Genomic DNA, 18,836 nt, shown 5'->3' on the forward strand with positions numbered 1-18,836 from the left:
ATATAGCATGGTAAGGTGTTGGCAAGTCTTGATCCTGTAAAATCTATATTTCAATTTTCTGTTACACAATTGTCTGTTGCCACATTTTCTAACCTTTGAAAGAAGCACGGCTTTTCATACTAGATAATATTTTCCTTCAAGAATGAATACAATATGAACACAGTAATTGGTTTGTTTCTACCTGTAGGCTATCTAGTCACAATGTGAGAGAGTCTGGGTTGTTTTTTTGGTTTTTTTAATACATACACTAAAAAAGCCTACTGCTATAAAAAATTACTGCTTTTTCTATCTCTTTGAAACTCTAAATCATCCTTATTATAGTTCAAATCAAATTCATAAACCAACAAGAGTTCACTCAAATTTTGTTTGGAAAAATCACATCCCTGACACCACTTGGAAGAAAGGCTGCTGTTCAGATACATACAAATCTCTTTCATGCATGAGTTCGTGAGAATCAGGCCTGAATTACACTTAAAACTTGGTAATTAAACCACATGCTAACTACTATTCTATTTCATTAAGATGCATCTGTTTTTAAACTTATCTCGGATTTACTTTTCCCCAAATTTTTTTTCTAAGTTACGTATTTATTATTTCTAACACATTGTTATGTTTTGTTTTCTCTTTCAAACTGCAAGGGTTTGGGTTGACATTTGTCATTCTATTTCCTTATAAAGTGCCACATAAATTGTTGGCATTTAATGTTAACTATGTCAGGGTGAAAAAACTGTGTGCAGGACTGTTACCATCAGCTCAAAACCAGATTTTTTTTAAGTATTCATAAATACGACTTTACAGAGCAAAAGCCTTTCAAAAAAAGTTATGAAGTTAGATTAAGGCTACTTGATCTTATTTTTAAAACTCTAAGTGCTGTGATACTTTAATAAGCTACTGTTAGGTTAACTGCTGTACTAACTGATATATTTTATTCGCAGCAAAACCTCAAAGTAATCAGAGGTTCAAACTTCTCCCTCAGCCACTGCTTTGAATTATACTTGTAGGAACTGGAAAAGGGTTTGGGGTCAAGGCCTTCCAAGCCTTGGCCTCCTGACAGATTTTCTTCAGATGACTGTGATGTTGCCTAGGGTTTCGTAATAGCTATTATTGCTAGGGTACTTCATTTTGTACACCAGTGTTCAAAATGTATTTTGAAAACAGCGGGGAGAATGAAGATTTAAGAGGTTGCTTGGAGCACAAAAGAGGACATGAAAGAAAGTACAAAGGTTGATGCTGGAAACAAGTCAAAAGAAACTGCCTGACAGATGGCATCCCAGAAAGGAAGGACTCTATGGTAAGATTCAGATATGAAAGAGAAAGTCAGTCCAGATGGTGACTGACAGCACTGATTACAAAACTCAGTTCCCATTGAAGGCAACAGGGGCTTTACTCAGTAATGAGGATGACGGCAATGAAGTCTATTTTTTTAATATCCTGTTGTTTTGTTACAAAATACTCTGCAAGAACTTGTATAATTCTAAAATTCAAGCCCTGACACCTGGTCAACAGTATGGCTGACAGTACCACACTGCAAGCTAGGACTATATAGTAGACATGTATTTAAAGAAGGAGAGAAAACAAAATTCTACACCATAAATAAAAGTGCAGTGCAGGAGCAAGTTTTAGCAAGTAAGTAAGGAAAGATCCAGAAGACCTGGATTTGTGCAAAGCATTTGACACTACACATGTGACATGCTTATCTCTAAATTGGAGAGACATGGATTTGATGGACAGAAGCCTCAGTGGATAAGGAACTGGCCGGATGGTCGCATTGAAGATTTACAGCCAACAGCTTGATGTCCAAGCAGAGATCAGTGACAAGTGGCATTCGTCAGGGGTCGGTACTGCAACCAGTGCTGTTCAACATCTGTTAGTGACATGGACACTGGGGTTGAGTGCACCCCCAGCAAGTCTGTCGACAACACGAAGATGTGGTGTGGTTGACACGCTGGAAGGGAAGGGATGGCAGAGGGACCTTGACAGGCTTGAGAGGTGGGCCTGTGTGAACATCACAAAGGTCAACAATACCAAGTGCAAGGCCCCTGAGCCTCCTCCTCAACCCCGGTTAAGCAACCCCAGTTCTCTCAGCTGCTCCTCATTAAGACTTGTGCTCCAAGTTCAGCTTCGCTGCCCTTCTCTGGACACGCTCCAGCACCTCAATGTCTTTCTTGTAGCAAGGGGCCCAAAACTGAACACAGGATTCAAAGCATGGCCTCACCAGTGCCGAGTACAGGAGGATGATCGGAAGACTCTGGGATCCTATTGCTAGAACCTAACAGAGGATGGAGATGATGGAGATCAATGCCCCGATAAGTATCAACGTTTAGAATTGTGGAATTGTGTCTTCAGTCTCCTTCAATTATTAACACACGCACGAAGACACACGCATTTATAATAGGAAAATGCATATTGTTACAGTTAGCCTAAGGTGTGTGCTTTCTGGGTGTGCCACACCTCAAATTCATTGTGGAGCTGCAACACTGAACCTATCTGGCATTTATTACTCTTTCTGGCTTACCACAACACTCTCCAGCATTGCATAACTCATTCAAAATCTCCTGTTCCACAACTTGATTTCCTATCAGCAGCTATTATGGATGACTTTAACCTACACATTATTAGTTTAAGAATGACTGAAGTCATACAAAAAGGTCCATCTAGCCAACTATCTATTTCTGGCAGCAATCAACAACAAATCCTAAAGAAAGATATAAATACACGGCAAAACCAACTTCACTTCCCTACAATACCGTTCCAGCCTCCAGCAACTGGTGGTTCAGGGACACTGCAAGCCAGAGGTGCTGTCTTTAGTCCTAATGGATTTTTCTTCCATGAATGTATCCAATTGTTCCTTGAAGCCATGTAAGCTTTCAATATCCACAATCCCTGGTTCAGAAAGCTCCCCAGCTTAATAACCTATCGTACAAAAACCTGTATCTGCCACTTGTTTTGAACCTGGTACAGTATTTAGTTTGATGCTATTATTTCTATTGAAAGACAAAGTGAATAAAATTATTCTTTCAAATCTTTTCAGTGTTACTCTCTTCTCAGATACATCTATTGCATTCTCAGTCTCTTACCAGTCACTCAGCAATGAAGCCTTTACTTAATTCAGTCATCTTTGATAGGTAACTTTTCCACCCCATCTGTGATGATTACGACTGCACAAGAATTGCATACAGTATTTGAGAGTACCCAATGAATTTACACAGTAGTCATAACTATGTTACCCTCTTTGAAAGTTAACATTTTCATAAAACTAATACAAGCATCAAGAGCTCTTTCCTGAGTAGCAATTACTATGTCAAAAGTTATTGCTATATATGTAAAACTAGGATTATTTACTTCCCCGTATACATTATATTTATCCACATTTTACTTCAGAGGGCTAGACAAAGAAAGACAGAAGATTATGTGAAGAGATCTTTAGCTACAGCAGTAAAACCTTGCCTGTATCCTACCCCAAACTTCCCATTTTTTATTTTCTCTCTGTTCCATTATATAAACTCTGCCCAATATAATGAATCTTCCAAACACTGGTTACTGATCCCACAGATCATTTGTTTATGCCCCTGTTTCCTTGGCATGGACTATCTTAGTTTTCAAACATCTTGGAGGTACTAATAACAACCCCAAAACATAAAAGCGTTTTTATTTTCCTTCCCATGGTTCTTCTGAAGCAATTGGAGTGAATCTTTCTAGTCCTGTTGCACATTTTGTTTCTCCTCTTAAGTGGTTTGCTGTTCAAGATCTCTGTCGATCTCTTGAGCATCTCAGTAACTACCAAATCCCTGTTCTCCTATATAAGGTAGGAATCTTAATTTTCAACACTGTTTTCATCCCTCTTAGACAGTTAAAAGACCTCTAAATTAGTTGAAAACATTCTTCTGCAGAGGTGCATGTTCTGTTTACTTTCAGCAAATTTCTACAAGTTCTGTGTAGGTGCACTTTTGGGCCATGACTGGAACCAGTTTTCAGCTCCTCTTCCAGAAGACTAATTTAACAAAATGTACAATCAAACCTAAAGGTACTGGTGAAACTTGAGTTACTCAAGCTTCCAAAGCACTGCCAGACCTGTGAAGTCAAAGGCCATTGAAGGGTGGGCAATGCCAGTCTTACTGAGATGAGACTGCATTAATAAATTTTGTCACTGAGCTGATTTTTGTTGTTTAAATTTGCAGCATAAACTGCCCATAATGTTAGATCAGGGGTCCTCAAACTATGGCCCACGGGCCGGATATGGCCCCCCAGGGTCCTCAATCCGGCCCCCGGTATTTACAGAAACCGGGGGTTGCGGGGGGAAACCAAGCAGCCGCAGATGACTGCCTGCCACTGCATCCGCGCGCCGGCCCCCCGGTTAAAAAGTTTGAGGACCCCTGCTTTAGAGTCTAGTGGAGAAACTACAGTACAGCTTTGCACAGAAAAGCAGACTAGATTAAAACACAGAGACATATTTGGGATGTGAAAAAACACATTCCTGCATTTTGAAAAATATGCAATAAGCCTTTATTCCAGCGCAGTTCTAAAGCGGAACACAGTAAGTAACACTTCCCACTTCAAAAATGGAAAAGAAAAATAAAGCTACCTGCACAATAATTAAGGATGTGAATTTTACATGAAAAAATTAAATACACTGCTTTTACAAATAAAGGCTTGGGAAACAATCTGTATTACAGAATTCCCCAACCCTGCATCACAAATAATAGTAATTTCCCACTCGTGAACCAAAGCTGGGCATAAAACGCACTTCCTTCTTACTATTTTCATCCTGGTGTACCTCGTAGGCCACCTTAACAGCTACATCACTTCCACTTAAACACTGCTTGACAACACACTCTGCCCAGACATGACAGATGTGATTCAGGGAGGTCACCCCAAGCCCTGTATCAGCATATTACCAGGTGTCAAAGCTGTCTGCCTCCACAGTGCCACAGGGGAACCCAGGCTCTCCTCTCCACATGCACTGCTGTTCTTTGGATATCTTCTGCAAGTCCTGTCTCTGGCTACGGACATCAAAAACATCACAAAGCTTCAGGAAGAAAAGTAAGGCAGCCCCACTGAGAATCTTCCCTTGGGTTTCGTAGGAGCTCAAACGGAATCACCAAGGTATAGTTCCCACACCAAAACATCCTGAACTACTCAGTCCTTCCAGTCTTTGGGCCGCAAAGGAAGAGAGGGACTATTTTGTCCAAGTACTGGTCTAGTAGCATGGATCTGTTAAACCAGGGGGATACAGAAGGGGCAAGTGCATTGATTCCTAAGCATGCCATAAGCAGCACCTGCACCTCACTAAGTTTCCCCTTTATATCAAAAAGGGCAGCCTAGTTTCTCAGAACACTAGTGCAAAAAGATGACTGCATGCGCTACAGAAGAAAACAAGATTATAGAGTCTCCTCTCAAGAAGAAGCCTTGGTTTGCTATATAAAAACATGAAGCATGCTTTATTCACACATTTTCAATTCACTGAAACATTAAAAGCCCACAGGTCATGTTTGTACGATGCGGTTAACATAAAACTAAGAGCTTACTGAAGTCAAAATAAAATATTCCTCACTGGCACTACTTCAATAATTGACCTAGCCCAGGGTCATTTTAGAAGAGTTTAAATGCATCATTAATCCAGGGTATTCCAAAGCAGCTTTACTAATATGCTATAATAAATTAGAATAGTGAAGCAAGGTTGCAGGTAGGATGTATTTAAAAAATAATGATATGATAACAAGATGTGCCAGAGATGCAGATTAAAGCAACATGAAAGAGAAAGCATAGGAAACATGATAGCAACATGACTTAGAAGTTCCAGAAATACATTTGATGAGATGTATTTTCCTTACTATTCTTCTGGCTGTACATTTTCCTTTCTTTCATGTTTTCTCCTGTCATTTCCATCCTTACACTCTGGCAGCTTCTCACTCTCTGTTATCATTAAAAGAGGGTAGCTGGTCTCTTTAACAACCAGATCAGTAAATTGGAGGTTAATCTGCAAGATGAAAAAGGTTACTAAATGGAAGAGAAGGTCAATTGTCTGATTATTTTAGATCCCAAAAGTCTGAAGGAAAGCAGGTTAGCAAAGTATATTGTAAAGACGGTGGCCTGGGGAAAGTATTTATTGAAAAAACTTGTGTATGGTCTCCTAAAGAAATCTATACGAGAGTTTATTGTCTGAAGAGTAGAAGCAACTAACAGGAAAGATTGGAAAGAATCAAGGGCTTAAACAAAATAAGCCAACATCTTTATTTCCTACATATTTCAAGACTTAGGTAGAGAGAAAGAAAAAGTTCAGTAGATCGTCTAAAGTTATCACTGCTCAAAAACCAAACATATAGCCAGCCCACATACAATCTGTGCATAAAGAGGGAGAAGAGACAGAAGCAAACCAAAACCCCATATTTATTAAAAAAAAAAAAAAAGCAGCGTGCCTGGAAAATGCCAAAACCACTGTAGATTGTACTGAATTTATACTCACAAACATAGGCTTTCCCATGTATTCACATGGTGTCTTTCACAAAATCATTCCATTCCTCATAAGATTGTTAGGGCACGCTACATTAAGAAAAATAAACTCCCTCTCCCTGTAGAAAGCAAATATGGTCTCCTTACCTCCTCCTGCCCATAAACAAGCATAAACGTGTGTAGGGGTGTGCGTGTGTGTATACACATATATTTATAAATAAAAGGAAAAACTCAAAGCCCACATTAATAACCATTTCTGAATAATCTATCCTACTAATAATTTCTTTAAAATGCATTGAAGAGTCTTAATTCATTGAATTTTAGTTTTAAACTTAACTCAGTAACATTTTGCTCTCATAAATCACAAAGAAGTGTTACTGCAACACAAGAAAAAGACAATTTTTTCCTAGACCTCTGTCTGAAGGGGTTACAATGCGCACAGGCAGTAAATACGTGTGTCCTGGGCTTGATCTCCTATGTTCATTTGCCACGCACATCCATTCCAGATGCAGAAGCAGGTTGCTGCTTAGCATGATGCCATCTCCATTTCCCTTCTCCCAATATAAAATACAATTTTTCTTCATTGCTTCTGAAGGAGACATCTGTTGTATGTCTTGTGCATTTGAGAAAAATTTCTCTCCCTTGTTCACACTGAAGTTACTTCAATGAAAACACGTTTCTCTTTAGTGACTGCACTATTACTCTGTGTGATGTCAGCACTTGAACTGCAGCTCGGAATTTCAGAGTACTAATTTGCTGAGATACCACTTCAGTTTTATAAAAAGTAATTCTCATGTTAATAACAACCCTCTGTCAAGCAGTTTCTCTTCACGCTTTGTCTAAGAAATGGTTTAAACAATGTCTCAGCATCTTTATTGCTCTTGGTGCATCCTCTCCTCATGAAGCAAGGAGACAAGGAAGATGGAGAAAGATCACATAAGGGAGTGGATTGTGCTCCAGTCAGACTTATTTCCCACCCCTCTGCAGCTTTTCTGTTTTCTCTGATGGAGCTGCAGAAGTTTCCTGCCCTCCTCTGCAGCCCTTCCTGCACAGACAGCATGCCTATTTGCAGTGCTGAAGATGGCAGCTTTCAATTTTGTTCTTAAATTCCATTAGTATAGGCAGCTGTTGGAGGTGAGCACAATTTCACTTTCATGTTAGCAAAGCATAGGCTAATATACGTGCTCTGCCTGCATGTTCATTGGACTTTTATCTCTTGAATTGATTATTTTAAGGAAAATAGAGAGGTAAAACCACTCTTCTCTCAGACTACTAGATAGATCAAGAAGTAATATTGATCAAAATAAAATCTGACCATATTTAGGAGCGTCTCCATATACTTGGAGAAATTCCCACCGCTTCACCATCATTGGCAATTATGTCAAGGACGACCTCATGCTGAAAAAGATTTAATCTGATATGAAACACAGGTCAAATATACTGCAGGAATATATTGCTGTGAGGCTTTTTAATGTCATTCTTTAGTTTTCTGCTAATTTTCACAGCCACCTCAAGTACTTTTTATGTCCACGTATGTTGTGTGTCTAACAATTTTGTAACTTTATTGGAGAATTCGTTAATGTCATAAAAGTTCTGGATTTACATTTTTATACTGCTGTTATAATTGCAAAATTTGATCAGCAATTTGACTGCCACTTTAGTTTATGTTGAGCAATTCTGGAAAAACAACATCCGTTCAAGCCTGTCATTCATTTTGTATCCATATCAAATGCAACTTAAAATGTAGTCATTTATCAGAGCCTGAAAAATAGCAATATATTTCATGTAGGATGGCATTAATGTGTCTTTTTCATGCATTCCCCATGCTGATGTGAAACTATCACTCTGTAGAAAAAGCAATCTAAAAATTTTCAAGATTCAATCCAACATAATCATTTACCCAGCAATCAAGTGAGATATCAAAAACATTAAAGAAACTGAAATGTGTTTCTTCCCAGAAAAGCAAATAAAAAGGGGAGAAAGAAGCAAGAGACAGGGGTGTGGTGCTACGTTGAAAATAAGAGGGCTTCCCCACTGAAGGACCACAGTGGGTATGTTGCCTCTCATATAAACCATTTTATATATATAAAAAGTGAACTATTGCATTAAACCATGTACTACATTCCATGCAAGACAGATGATTCAGAGCTGGTGAACGACTGAAGGACACTGCTTCAGCACAAGACTTGGTACAATTTATAGTCTCTTCTCAAGTTATCTAGTTCTGACTAACCTGGTGCATCTGTGCAGGCTTTGCCAGGGTCTGGCAAAAAATCTTGCAGAAAGGCGACTTCAGCTGCCAGTATCCATTGGAGCTAACTTGTGGGCAGGAATACCTCAAACCTCTCAAGTAGACCTGCACACATTTGACTTTGTCTTCCCCAACACAACGGTGTAAAGCTTCAGCAGCATTACCCAAGTGTCACATTACAGGCAAACTTTTAGCCCAGTGACTGGATAACAAAACAGAAAGACAAACTGCCTGTGACAGACAATTACCTTATCTAATGCAAAACCGGGAGATTTTAATCACAGTGAGGCAAAAGCATAGGGAATAAAAAACTTACCTCACACTACAGAGGCTGTTAACATTGCAGTAATACATGTGCAGGGCCTGTATTTCCCAGACATTGGCTCTGAACAGAGACACAGGGAGCCCTTGCTCTTCCCCATCTTCATCTACAAACAGAACTTGTCCCAGGCTTGGTATAAAATGTTCTTGCTTGTCCTAAACATTTGTTTGCATTCTCCTAGTACTCAATTTCTAGCAAACTATCTTCAGAGAGCAACAATAAGTAAACAGGCTAAAATTTTCTAAACAAACTAGTCTGTTATTCTATTTTAAGTACAAGTGTGAAAAATTATGCTTCTTTAAGCAAATGAGTGCCTTAAGTTAGCCTGACAAATCTACACATACACGCTCCAGTGAGCAATCCAATTTCTGAAGCACCCTGTATTAGCACTGGTGTCCTGACCAAATTCTAGTTCAGGTAATTACTCTGCCTAGCTAAATCTCTTAGCAGTATCGCATCCTGTCATAAACCATTGTACAGCACAGAAATAAACTGTTAAATTGCCATTACATCTTAAGCACAGAATCAACAGTTTATCACTGATTGATTAAACATTTAAGTTGTATGGGCCAGATTTTCTAGTCTACTATGTCCAATTTGCACTGTAAATTTGGCATTAAAAAAAAAAAAACAAAAAACCAAACCAAAACCAAAATAACCCACAATTAGCAAAGTGTAGGAAACTGCACTGGAAATGGTAACTCTTAGCTGGCACAAACCTGACAGACATTTCAGGGCACTGCACATTCATGGCACTGCCACTGTAACCAATCTCCAAAGTCCTTGTTGCTGCAGCTCTCACTGGGGTTACTGCTCATGTGGCTCTGAAGAAGACATGCAAATATTCTTCAGCTATGTCAGGGAGAAGTCTGGCAGATAGGCTTAAACTGTTGTAAAGGTCGTTTCAGATGACACAGTGAAGCATCTGCCAAATGCTGTTATGTCCCATCACCACAGATTTGGCTGAAAAATTCAAGCATTGGATGGCAACCAACAGCTGAAGCTGAAGGGGGCAGAGGGATGCTATACTTACCTATTACATCCACACGTGGCTAGATGAAAGCCTCATATTTCAGCTAGTGGCTGCTTCCTAAAGTTAGGGCAGAGGCCTTCAAAACACAGGATCTGACCAGGAGAAAGAGGAGACAGGAAATTCCTTCAATAACATCTGCCAAGAGATCTTAAAATGGGAGTGTAAGATAACAGTGTCCCTATGAAACAATTCAATTGTCCTTGAACAGTGGCAATTCTGACCTTGCAGAATACAAACAATCAGAACAAGAGTGGGATACTGTAGCCTACCTATTTCTGCTGGCTGCATATACACCTCATCGGTTTTATTCCTACAGTTCTCTTAATATATTGCTATTAGTTTGGCAATTAAATAGCTGATGTGAATTACCATGTGTTTGCATAGACTTGGAGTCATGTCAAGATGTGTGAAAATCTTGAATGGAGGTGAAGAATTTGAAAGAGAAGTATGAAATCCTGTTAAATTCCTGCAACAGATTTTCTTCCTCTCCTTTACCTCTTGAACAAACCTCAAGTAGGTCTCTTCTACAGTGTTTTTTTTTCATATAGAAGAGGGAAAGGATTTCTCTGTTGAAGATGTTTTGAGAAAGATGACCCAGCCAAGGCCATCACCTAGTGAAACTCCTCCAAACGTGACAATTGTCAAAACCAGTCTGAAATCTTACCACAAAAGAACTTGACCTCAAAAAACAGTTTACACTGGAATTCTCAGAAAGGAGTTGGTTCAGCAGGTTGACATCTCCTAATAAAGCCTTTTCACATTTTAAAGAAACATTAAAGTACTGGGACAGCTATTTCCTTCAGTCAGCCTAATTTGGTCTCCGAACAGTGAGAAACATTTACAACCAATACAGCATTTTTAGCTTGGGATTCCTGAGCTGCATTGTATTCAACTTGTCAACCTCTGAGTTAATTTTTTTCACCTTATTTAAAGTAACCAAACATGCCTGCTTCTGGCCCTGATCCATCAAAATAGTTAGCATACACTCAGTTTTGCTGAAGTCAATTGGTGTAAGTATATGCATCGGCATATTGCTAGACAAAGACCATAAGTTACCTGTCTGGGCAGGGAAAGGGAGGGAATAGAGAGTAGAAGGGAAAAAAAAGAGAATAAAGAAAAGAAAAGCTGCATTGTTCTTTCTTCTTCTATATGCAAACAGACATCTGCTTACACACATGGTTGCATCTTCGCTGAATGGCACATGCAATGGCACAGTGCAGCCTGGCTCCCAACCAGGATGCAACTACAGTACCCACTGAACGTCCCCACACCCAGACAAAGAGGTACATTCCCTGCACAAGGAGATGGGGAAGTTTAGGGAAGGAGTGATCATCATGTCCCAGTGAGGCATCATGTCCCCATGAGACAAAACAGAGCTGGGGTATGCCCCCTTAATCAGTGAGCAATCTTGCATCCCACTGCCTCAATAAAGCCATGGTGTCCCCCTCATCACAGTGGTCTTTCTACAAGTCCAAATGTTGGCATGCACAGAGGTTTCTTGATGATGTGTTTTGATTTGGATTAACCTAAAATAACTGCGCTTAAAAAAAATAATAATAAAAAAGGATAAGTACACACAGTAATATTAGCTGACATGCACTACAAACACCAAGTAAAAAGAAAAGCAAACTAAGTATAGAAACCAGTCCATTTTACCCCGTAAGATATACTTTGTTTAGTAACATTCCTGATAGGTATTAAATTAACCACAGGAGGGCTCTCTCTGATATTCTGAATACAACAGAAACTGTTAATTGCCAAAAATTATATTGTATCTAAATGTAACAAAGGTTTTAGACCTCGAACAATATTTTCCTCAATAGGCTCCAATATATACAGGGTAATAAAATTATACATGAACAATTCAAATAAAGTAGTGAATTACAGAAGTGTTAACTGTACGACTGTTAAATACTTAAATGGCAAACGCAGATTGCCAATGCACTGCATTTTAAGACATCAAGCTCTGTTTTGTCATGTCATGTATAGGGGCTCTTGGAGCTGACATACCAGCAAAGCAACAAACAGGGCTGTAGAATAAAAGAGGACTGAACGCACCTGGCGCCAGCTGCTGCTCTGGGGAGGTAAATGAGGACTTACTCTGAACAGCACATGCATAGAAACTGAGAAACTGAGCATAGAAAGTGAGGCTTCATTTTATCACTGTTTTTTATTGGTCATCCATGCACTCTCCCAAAATAATACAAATTAATGTCAGCAATAGTTAAGCAGCTACTTTTGTAGATATGGGCCTGTTTGTCACTCTACTCCTCTGTTAAAGAGAAACAAAACTCTCCTGCCTCACGAGTTTGTGGTGAAAGCAAACGTAACTAAGTAAGACAGTGGAAGTAAATATGTAAGTAAGTCACAGCGTCCTGACAGTGCAATCACAGGAAGGAGGTATCTGTTTGTGCCCTAAGCAAACCACACTTACTTAAAGATTTTGTAGCTGTTGAAATCAACTGGAAAAGCAAGGGAAATACAGCTAAGGGGGGGCTAAGGGAAGAAAGTTTCACTTTCAAGATGCAGCTTTTATGCAGCTCCAGAAACAGAATTCACCAACCCAAGCTTTGTACTTCACTGGCATCTATTACAAGTAAGCAGTTAAGTGTCCTGAAACAATTATGATTTTCAGAACCCGAGTACCAAACAGTAGGAAACACTGCACTTTGGGCTTAAATTTGAATTTTCACCTCTTTCACGGACTTCAGAAACTTATGACTGTTTGCAAGACAGATTTCAGGCTGCAACCGCTTCCTGGAGCAAGAAGCCAAAATTAGTACTTTCACAGCCACCAGGCTTGGAAAGCAGATTTTGTTTGCCAATACAATATGGGCCCAGGATTTGTGCGAACTAAGTTCTCTTTATCCTGAGGAGTTCATTTAAATCCATACCTGACATATCCCAAGAGAAAGACCTGGGGCTAACCAGAGAGCAATACACAATTCGCAGGACGAGGGGGACTGTGACTCCCCCCGCGGAGGAACAGCGCTTGCCCACCCGGCGCGGCAGTCCCCGTCCGGCTGCGGGCACGGCGCGCACGCCGCTGTGAAGCGCAGCACCACGGACAGCTCCTCCCGCAGAACCGCCTCCACCAGGCGGCCGAAGCAGCGCGCCCCGCTGCGCGACAGCGTGAGTGACACAAAGCCAGAAACCCGTCCTCTCTCCTTCACACATCACAAAGCATCTCAGTCATGCACCTGTGAATAAGTATTCCAGAGCACCTGTGGCTAAGAGGTGCTGCTGTTCAACTTTAAGTGAGGAGATTTGACACTGGGAACCAGAGAGATGACAACTGAACGGAAAAAGTCCCGAATGAAGTTTAAATGCATTAGGGGTTACTTGGCTAGACTGCCCTCTCTTCAGCCAACCACGCCAGCATCCCACAAAAACAGAAAGAAACAGATCTCACAACACTTTTCACCAAATACCCGTTTTAAGGATGCTGGAACACTGCTGCAAGAAATGTAGTTCCTTTACATGAAGTTATTTCTCATATACTGAAAGTATATAAGCATACAAGGATAAAGCCTTACTGTAGCCAAATAAAGTAGCACTACACTTAAGTAGCATCAGTTAACCAGGTTTGGACTAGGATTACATCCTACTGGCTGCACTGCATTGCTGCTTTTCCTCCACACAAAACAAAACCGAAATTAAAAGTTTTATCAGTATAACTTACTATCCAAACACTTCGGCCTTCGGATTTTATCAAAAGAAAAGATCAGACAGCTACTTGTATCACATGCGTAATACTGCAGTGACAAAAAAAAAAAAAAAAAAAAAAAAAAAAACAAAAAAAAAAAAAAAAAAAAAAAAACAAACCAGAACAATAACCCGCCCAAACCCCCTTAAACTAACTGTAAAAGCTGTAATCAAAATTCAAGGACACCATAATCTATTAAGGAATTTACAAGGCTTTTTAAAAAAGGCAATAGAAATACCCTATTCAGTTTCCCTTATTCCCATAGTACAGCAAGGAAGACTGACTTAAAAAGAATTAAACCAGAAATCAATTATATTTATTTTTGCTTCATGTGTACTGTTTTATGGTCAAGCTGTATTTTAAGGAGAGTTTGTTGCTCCATGTAACTCAGAACTTTAATATCTGTACATTTAGCCTTGAAGCTCCATTTTAAATACTATGATAAACCAGAAGTAAATAACAATTATAAAAATATAAAGACCAAGCCTATCGAGTTCACAACTGAAAACCTTAGGAAAACATGACAGGTATAAAAAGTAAGTTTGTATGAAACATTTAGAGGTTAATAATGCTTATATAATTAATGTACAGTGATCAAACTAATTAATGCTGTCTGAAATCAGGGTTGTCATTATCATTTTCTCATCTTTTTATCTTTCCTAAAGAAGAGCTTCTCTGCTCAGAAACAGACACTGCGGGGGGGGGGGGGGGGGGGGGGGGACAACGGACAACGACACACGGACAATAATACTCTTACATAACTTATTGCAGCACTGTTTTAAAGAATAAAAAAGTCAACTTATTTTGTCATATTAGAATTTCTAGATAGCACTAAAGAGCACAAGTGCTCTCTTCTAGGCACTGCTAATGACAAAGTCCCCAGGTGACACTGTTTTAGCACTGATAGAAACAGCCTATTTTTGTACTGTGGACTGCTTTTGAACGGCTTCTCTGCTTACTGCTGTCAGGATATCAATGCCTCCTCCATCAGCCTGCTATCCCTCCTTCACTCTGGTGCTGTGGGAAGCAGCTGAGATGGTGGGAGAGGCTGACTGACAGAGCCCTCATTCACACGGAAGTTTAGGGGTGTCTGCTTTAGCAATGAATTGGAAAGTTTAACTCGGAACTAGTCAGAAAATCAGAATCATACCATGTCATCTCCTCAAAAGCACCTGATGATTAAGAACACGAATTTAACTGTTCTTCAAACAGCATGGCACATTTATAAACATTACTGCCAGCATCAAAATACCACTAGATACACATTTTACCCACAGTGGCAAACCAGTTCAGCCTACAGCTAACTGATTAAAGTCATTGACAGCTCAGCCCCTCTCCCGTAGTCAGGATATACCATAGCAGTCTGACTGTACATCACTGTCACATGCTGACTCTACATACATATCTATGTAACTTAACGCAACTTTAGAATATATAAGAAAAGTCTGCTGCAGTTTCAGTAGGGCTGACCTTTAAACTCATGTCAGGTCACACCAAGTATCAAGTAATTGAACACCTCAAGGGCAAAGAATGACTTTGTTGAGTGTTTTAAGTTCTTGCATTTCCTACTAACTTAACAGAGAGAAAAATACATATTTCTGCTACGATACTATTTCACTGTTTCTAATGCAGTCCCTTCCTAGTATGACCTCATTTCTAATGTAGTCCCAAAGAAACACACTGACCATCTTTTTTAAATATAAAGGAAATTTTAAGGAGTTCAACTCCAAACTTTTATTTCAACCCTTGTTCCTTGTACACATCTTGCGTTATAACATGCATATCAAAAGACACAAGTACCATAACTGCATTACTCACCTATACCTCAACCTGCTATCCTCACTGGGTAATGACATGTTGCCAACATGACTTCAATTCTGACCACGATAATGAAATTACATTAGAGTCAGCTGTAAGGTTCAAAGCTTCATTGCTCATTTTTATTGTTTTACCATTAAACAGTACCATTGCTGCTCAATTAATATGCAGTGGGGAGAAAAAGAAAAAAGAAAAAAAAAAAAAGAGAGAAAAAAGGAAGCTAGTAAAAAACCCCTTCCAGAAAACTTAGGATTTAAAATTTGCTGGGGTCTCCTTAACAAGTCTCTCTATCCTTTCATGTATGCTTAACTGCTGATCTCCAAGGTTTTCTTCCACCATTTTACCCAGAATTCTTTTTTTTTTTTAAAAAAAAAAAAGTTAGTTCCCTTTGAGTATTATCCAGTCATGCTCTACTTAAGAATGCAGTCCTGACCATTAGAAATTTCACCTTATGTCAAGGCATGTGTCATTTAAAGAGCTATGCAACAAACATGGAAATCTTTATTTGCATTGAATACCTTAGCTTTCCTAAATTGCAAAGGAAATTGGAAACTGCAAAGCCTACATTATGCACCTTGTAAACTAATGACAGACACTTATGATCATGTATAATTTTCTTTCAGCAGAAATCACTTCCAACTAAAATCTAGCACCTGACAACTACTGCATTTTAAACCCTTGGAAAGATAAAGCTTCAAATTAAGAAGCAATCTCAAACTTCCTCCTGTAGTGATAAGGCATCTTCCATTCAGCATATTTCATTAACCCAAGTTACCATACTTTGGAGGACTGACTTCTGCAACGGGAAGGCGTACTAACAAAGAATCAAATGTGTTATTGTTCAGCTGAAGCCACTGACTTAAATACCTTTACTATGTGGAAAGTGCATTATATACATGGGTGATGACCCTTGAAATTAAGACTACTAACACACTGAAATGATGCATGATGCTGTCTAATACACTCTTAACACGAAGGCTACGCAAGTGGTAAACAAGCTAAAACATCAAACAATCCCGTGATTTCTTACTAATGATCTATGAAATATTTATGTCACAATTAAATTACGCTGATGATTACAGTGTAGGAGCATTAGCACCGTTGAGCAGAACAAATATAAGCCTTGGTAAATTACAGGCAGGGTTTTAAAGCACTGCATTACAACAACTCCCCAAAACTAAACTTCGCCTAACGCAGGTCATACCGGGATTTATGAGCCACACATAAACCCAAGGAGCTGGGGAATAACTTAAGAAAAAAACAGCTTATGTCAACTGCTGTTAGGCATAAGGGTGATGGAACAGCCTGCGAACTGGAAATACCTGAAAGTTCGTTGTGACACCAGTCTGACAAGCAGTTACACACGGCGCGGTTGTACCGGGTCACATTAGTAACGTTCAGGAGAGGAAAAGGCTGTCACTCACTTCTGCCGAGTTTGAAACGGCAAGGGCGAGCAAACCGAGCAGCGAGGCGGCGGGTTACCCCGGCGGCCCCGGGCGGTGTCAGCGGGCGCCAGCCACCCGCAGCTCGGAAGGCGTCACAGGCAGGCGGACAGAAGTTGCGGTGAACACTCCGCTCCCCCTCATGAAAACCAGAGCTCGGCACCACGCCGGGCGAACCAGCGAAGCGTGCAAAATCCCACGTCCTCCTCATTTCGCAGCCTCCTAATCCCCTGGGCTGCCCACCCCCGCCCTGCCCGGCGACACCCGGCCCGGCCCGCTCGGCTGGGCGCCCACAACTTTCTCCCCCCCGCGCGGCGCTGGGACAGGCACAGGTGCCGCCGCTCCGCTCCGCTCCACCGGCGCCGCGCCTCGGCCCCCGCCGGCCCGACCCCCGCCGGCCCCGGGCCCCGCTCTTCCCCGGCGCCGCGCCCCGAGAGGCGGCAGCCCGGCGCCCGTCCGGCGCAGCGAGGCACGGCGGAGCGCCGCGGGACAGCGCTCCCGGGCGGCTTCGCACCTACCTGCGGCTCGGCGGGCTTCACCAGGTGCTTCTCCTTGTAGAGCGACCAGAGGCCGATGTCGGGCAGGAAAATCAGAGCCGCGGTGAAGAGCAGCGTCATTTGCAGAAACCTCTTCTGTTTCCTCTTCATGGCCAAAGCCGGGCTGCTCCGGTGGCGGCGGCGGCAGCTACCCCAGCACCACGGGGCCAGGTCCTTCCCTCCCCGCTCTCCCTCGGAGGCGCCCGGCGTCGCGGAGAAACTTCGCCCGCCTCACGGCCGCCCGCCCCGTGCCCGGGCGGGGCCGCCCCCCGCGGCGGCAGCGGCGGCGGCGGCAGCGGCGGGGCCGAAGCTGACGGCTGCTCCCCCCGCCCCGGCACGGCGCTGCGCGGTGGCGGTGCCGCTCCCGGGGGAGCTCATGGATCCATCTGCGCACGGAGCGGCAAACAGCCCGACGCGCAGCGGGAGGGGGAGCAATAAAGGGGGGGGGGGGGGGGGGGGGTGAAGAAAGGAAAAAAAAAAGAAAGAGGCAGCCACACACACACACACACACAAGCCGAGTCCAGCGAGCAGCGCTGGCCCGAGAGAGCGCCCCCTCCCCCGGCTCCCGGCCACGGCGGGAGCGCTATCACTGCGCACAGCCCCCGCGGCTCGCCGCGCCCGCCCGCCTCACGCCCCCCTGCCTGCCCGGGCCCGGGGCGGGGGGGCGCGGCATCATGAGCTCATCACGCGCAATTTGCTAAGCAAGAGTTTAAATAAAATAAGGGGAAAAAACCCAAAAACCACAAAGAGGGGCGCAGAGGCCGGTGTCGCGGCACAGCGCGCCCCTCCGCGCCGGGGAGGCGAGCGGAGAGGGGTGGCCCCTGCGCCCCCCGCCACCACGTGCGGCTCCCGGGCCGGGGGCGTGCAGCGCCGGGCCCGCCCCGCCGCGCCCCCTCATCCCGGCCGCGCCCCCTCGTCCCGGCCGGCCCGAGTGTGCCGTCCGCCGGCTCCGCGCCTGCCCGCGCCCGCGGCCTCCAGCCCCGCAGGGGCCGTCCCTGCCGCGGGGACCGCGGGCCGGAGCCGGGCGGTGCCGCCGCCGCCGCCGCCGCACAGAGGGAGCGGAGCTTGCAATTCCCGTTCCGGTCTGCCCTCCTCGGCGCCGCGCGAAACGCGGGGGGAACCGCGTCGAGCGCCCGCGGGCGGCTCCCTGCCCGGGGCCCGGTACGCTGCGCCAGGCGGTGCCGGGGCGCTCACCTGGCGGGCAACCCCCGCAGCGCCGCCCCCCGCCCGCCCGGCCGCGGCCCCGGCAGCCCCGCCAGCACCTGCCTTCCCGGCCGC

General features: G+C 42.9%; 1 protein-coding gene across 1 annotated transcript in view; it reads right to left on the minus strand.

Annotated features, from left to right (window-relative positions):
* GALNTL6 (polypeptide N-acetylgalactosaminyltransferase like 6) overlaps positions 1-17,917 on the minus strand; it is a 484,972-nt gene extending 467,055 nt beyond the window's left edge. Inside the window, exon 1 of the mRNA XM_055798003.1 lies at positions 17,541-17,917. Coding sequence (XP_055653978.1) covers positions 17,541-17,669 — 129 coding nt within the window. The 5' untranslated portion in view covers positions 17,670-17,917. The remainder of the gene's footprint in view (positions 1-17,540) is intronic.
* Between the last annotated feature and the right edge of the window lie 919 nt (positions 17,918-18,836).

This window comes from Falco peregrinus, chromosome 2, assembly GCF_023634155.1.
Source record: "Falco peregrinus isolate bFalPer1 chromosome 2, bFalPer1.pri, whole genome shotgun sequence".
Lineage (NCBI taxonomy): Eukaryota > Metazoa > Chordata > Aves > Falconiformes > Falconidae > Falco > Falco peregrinus.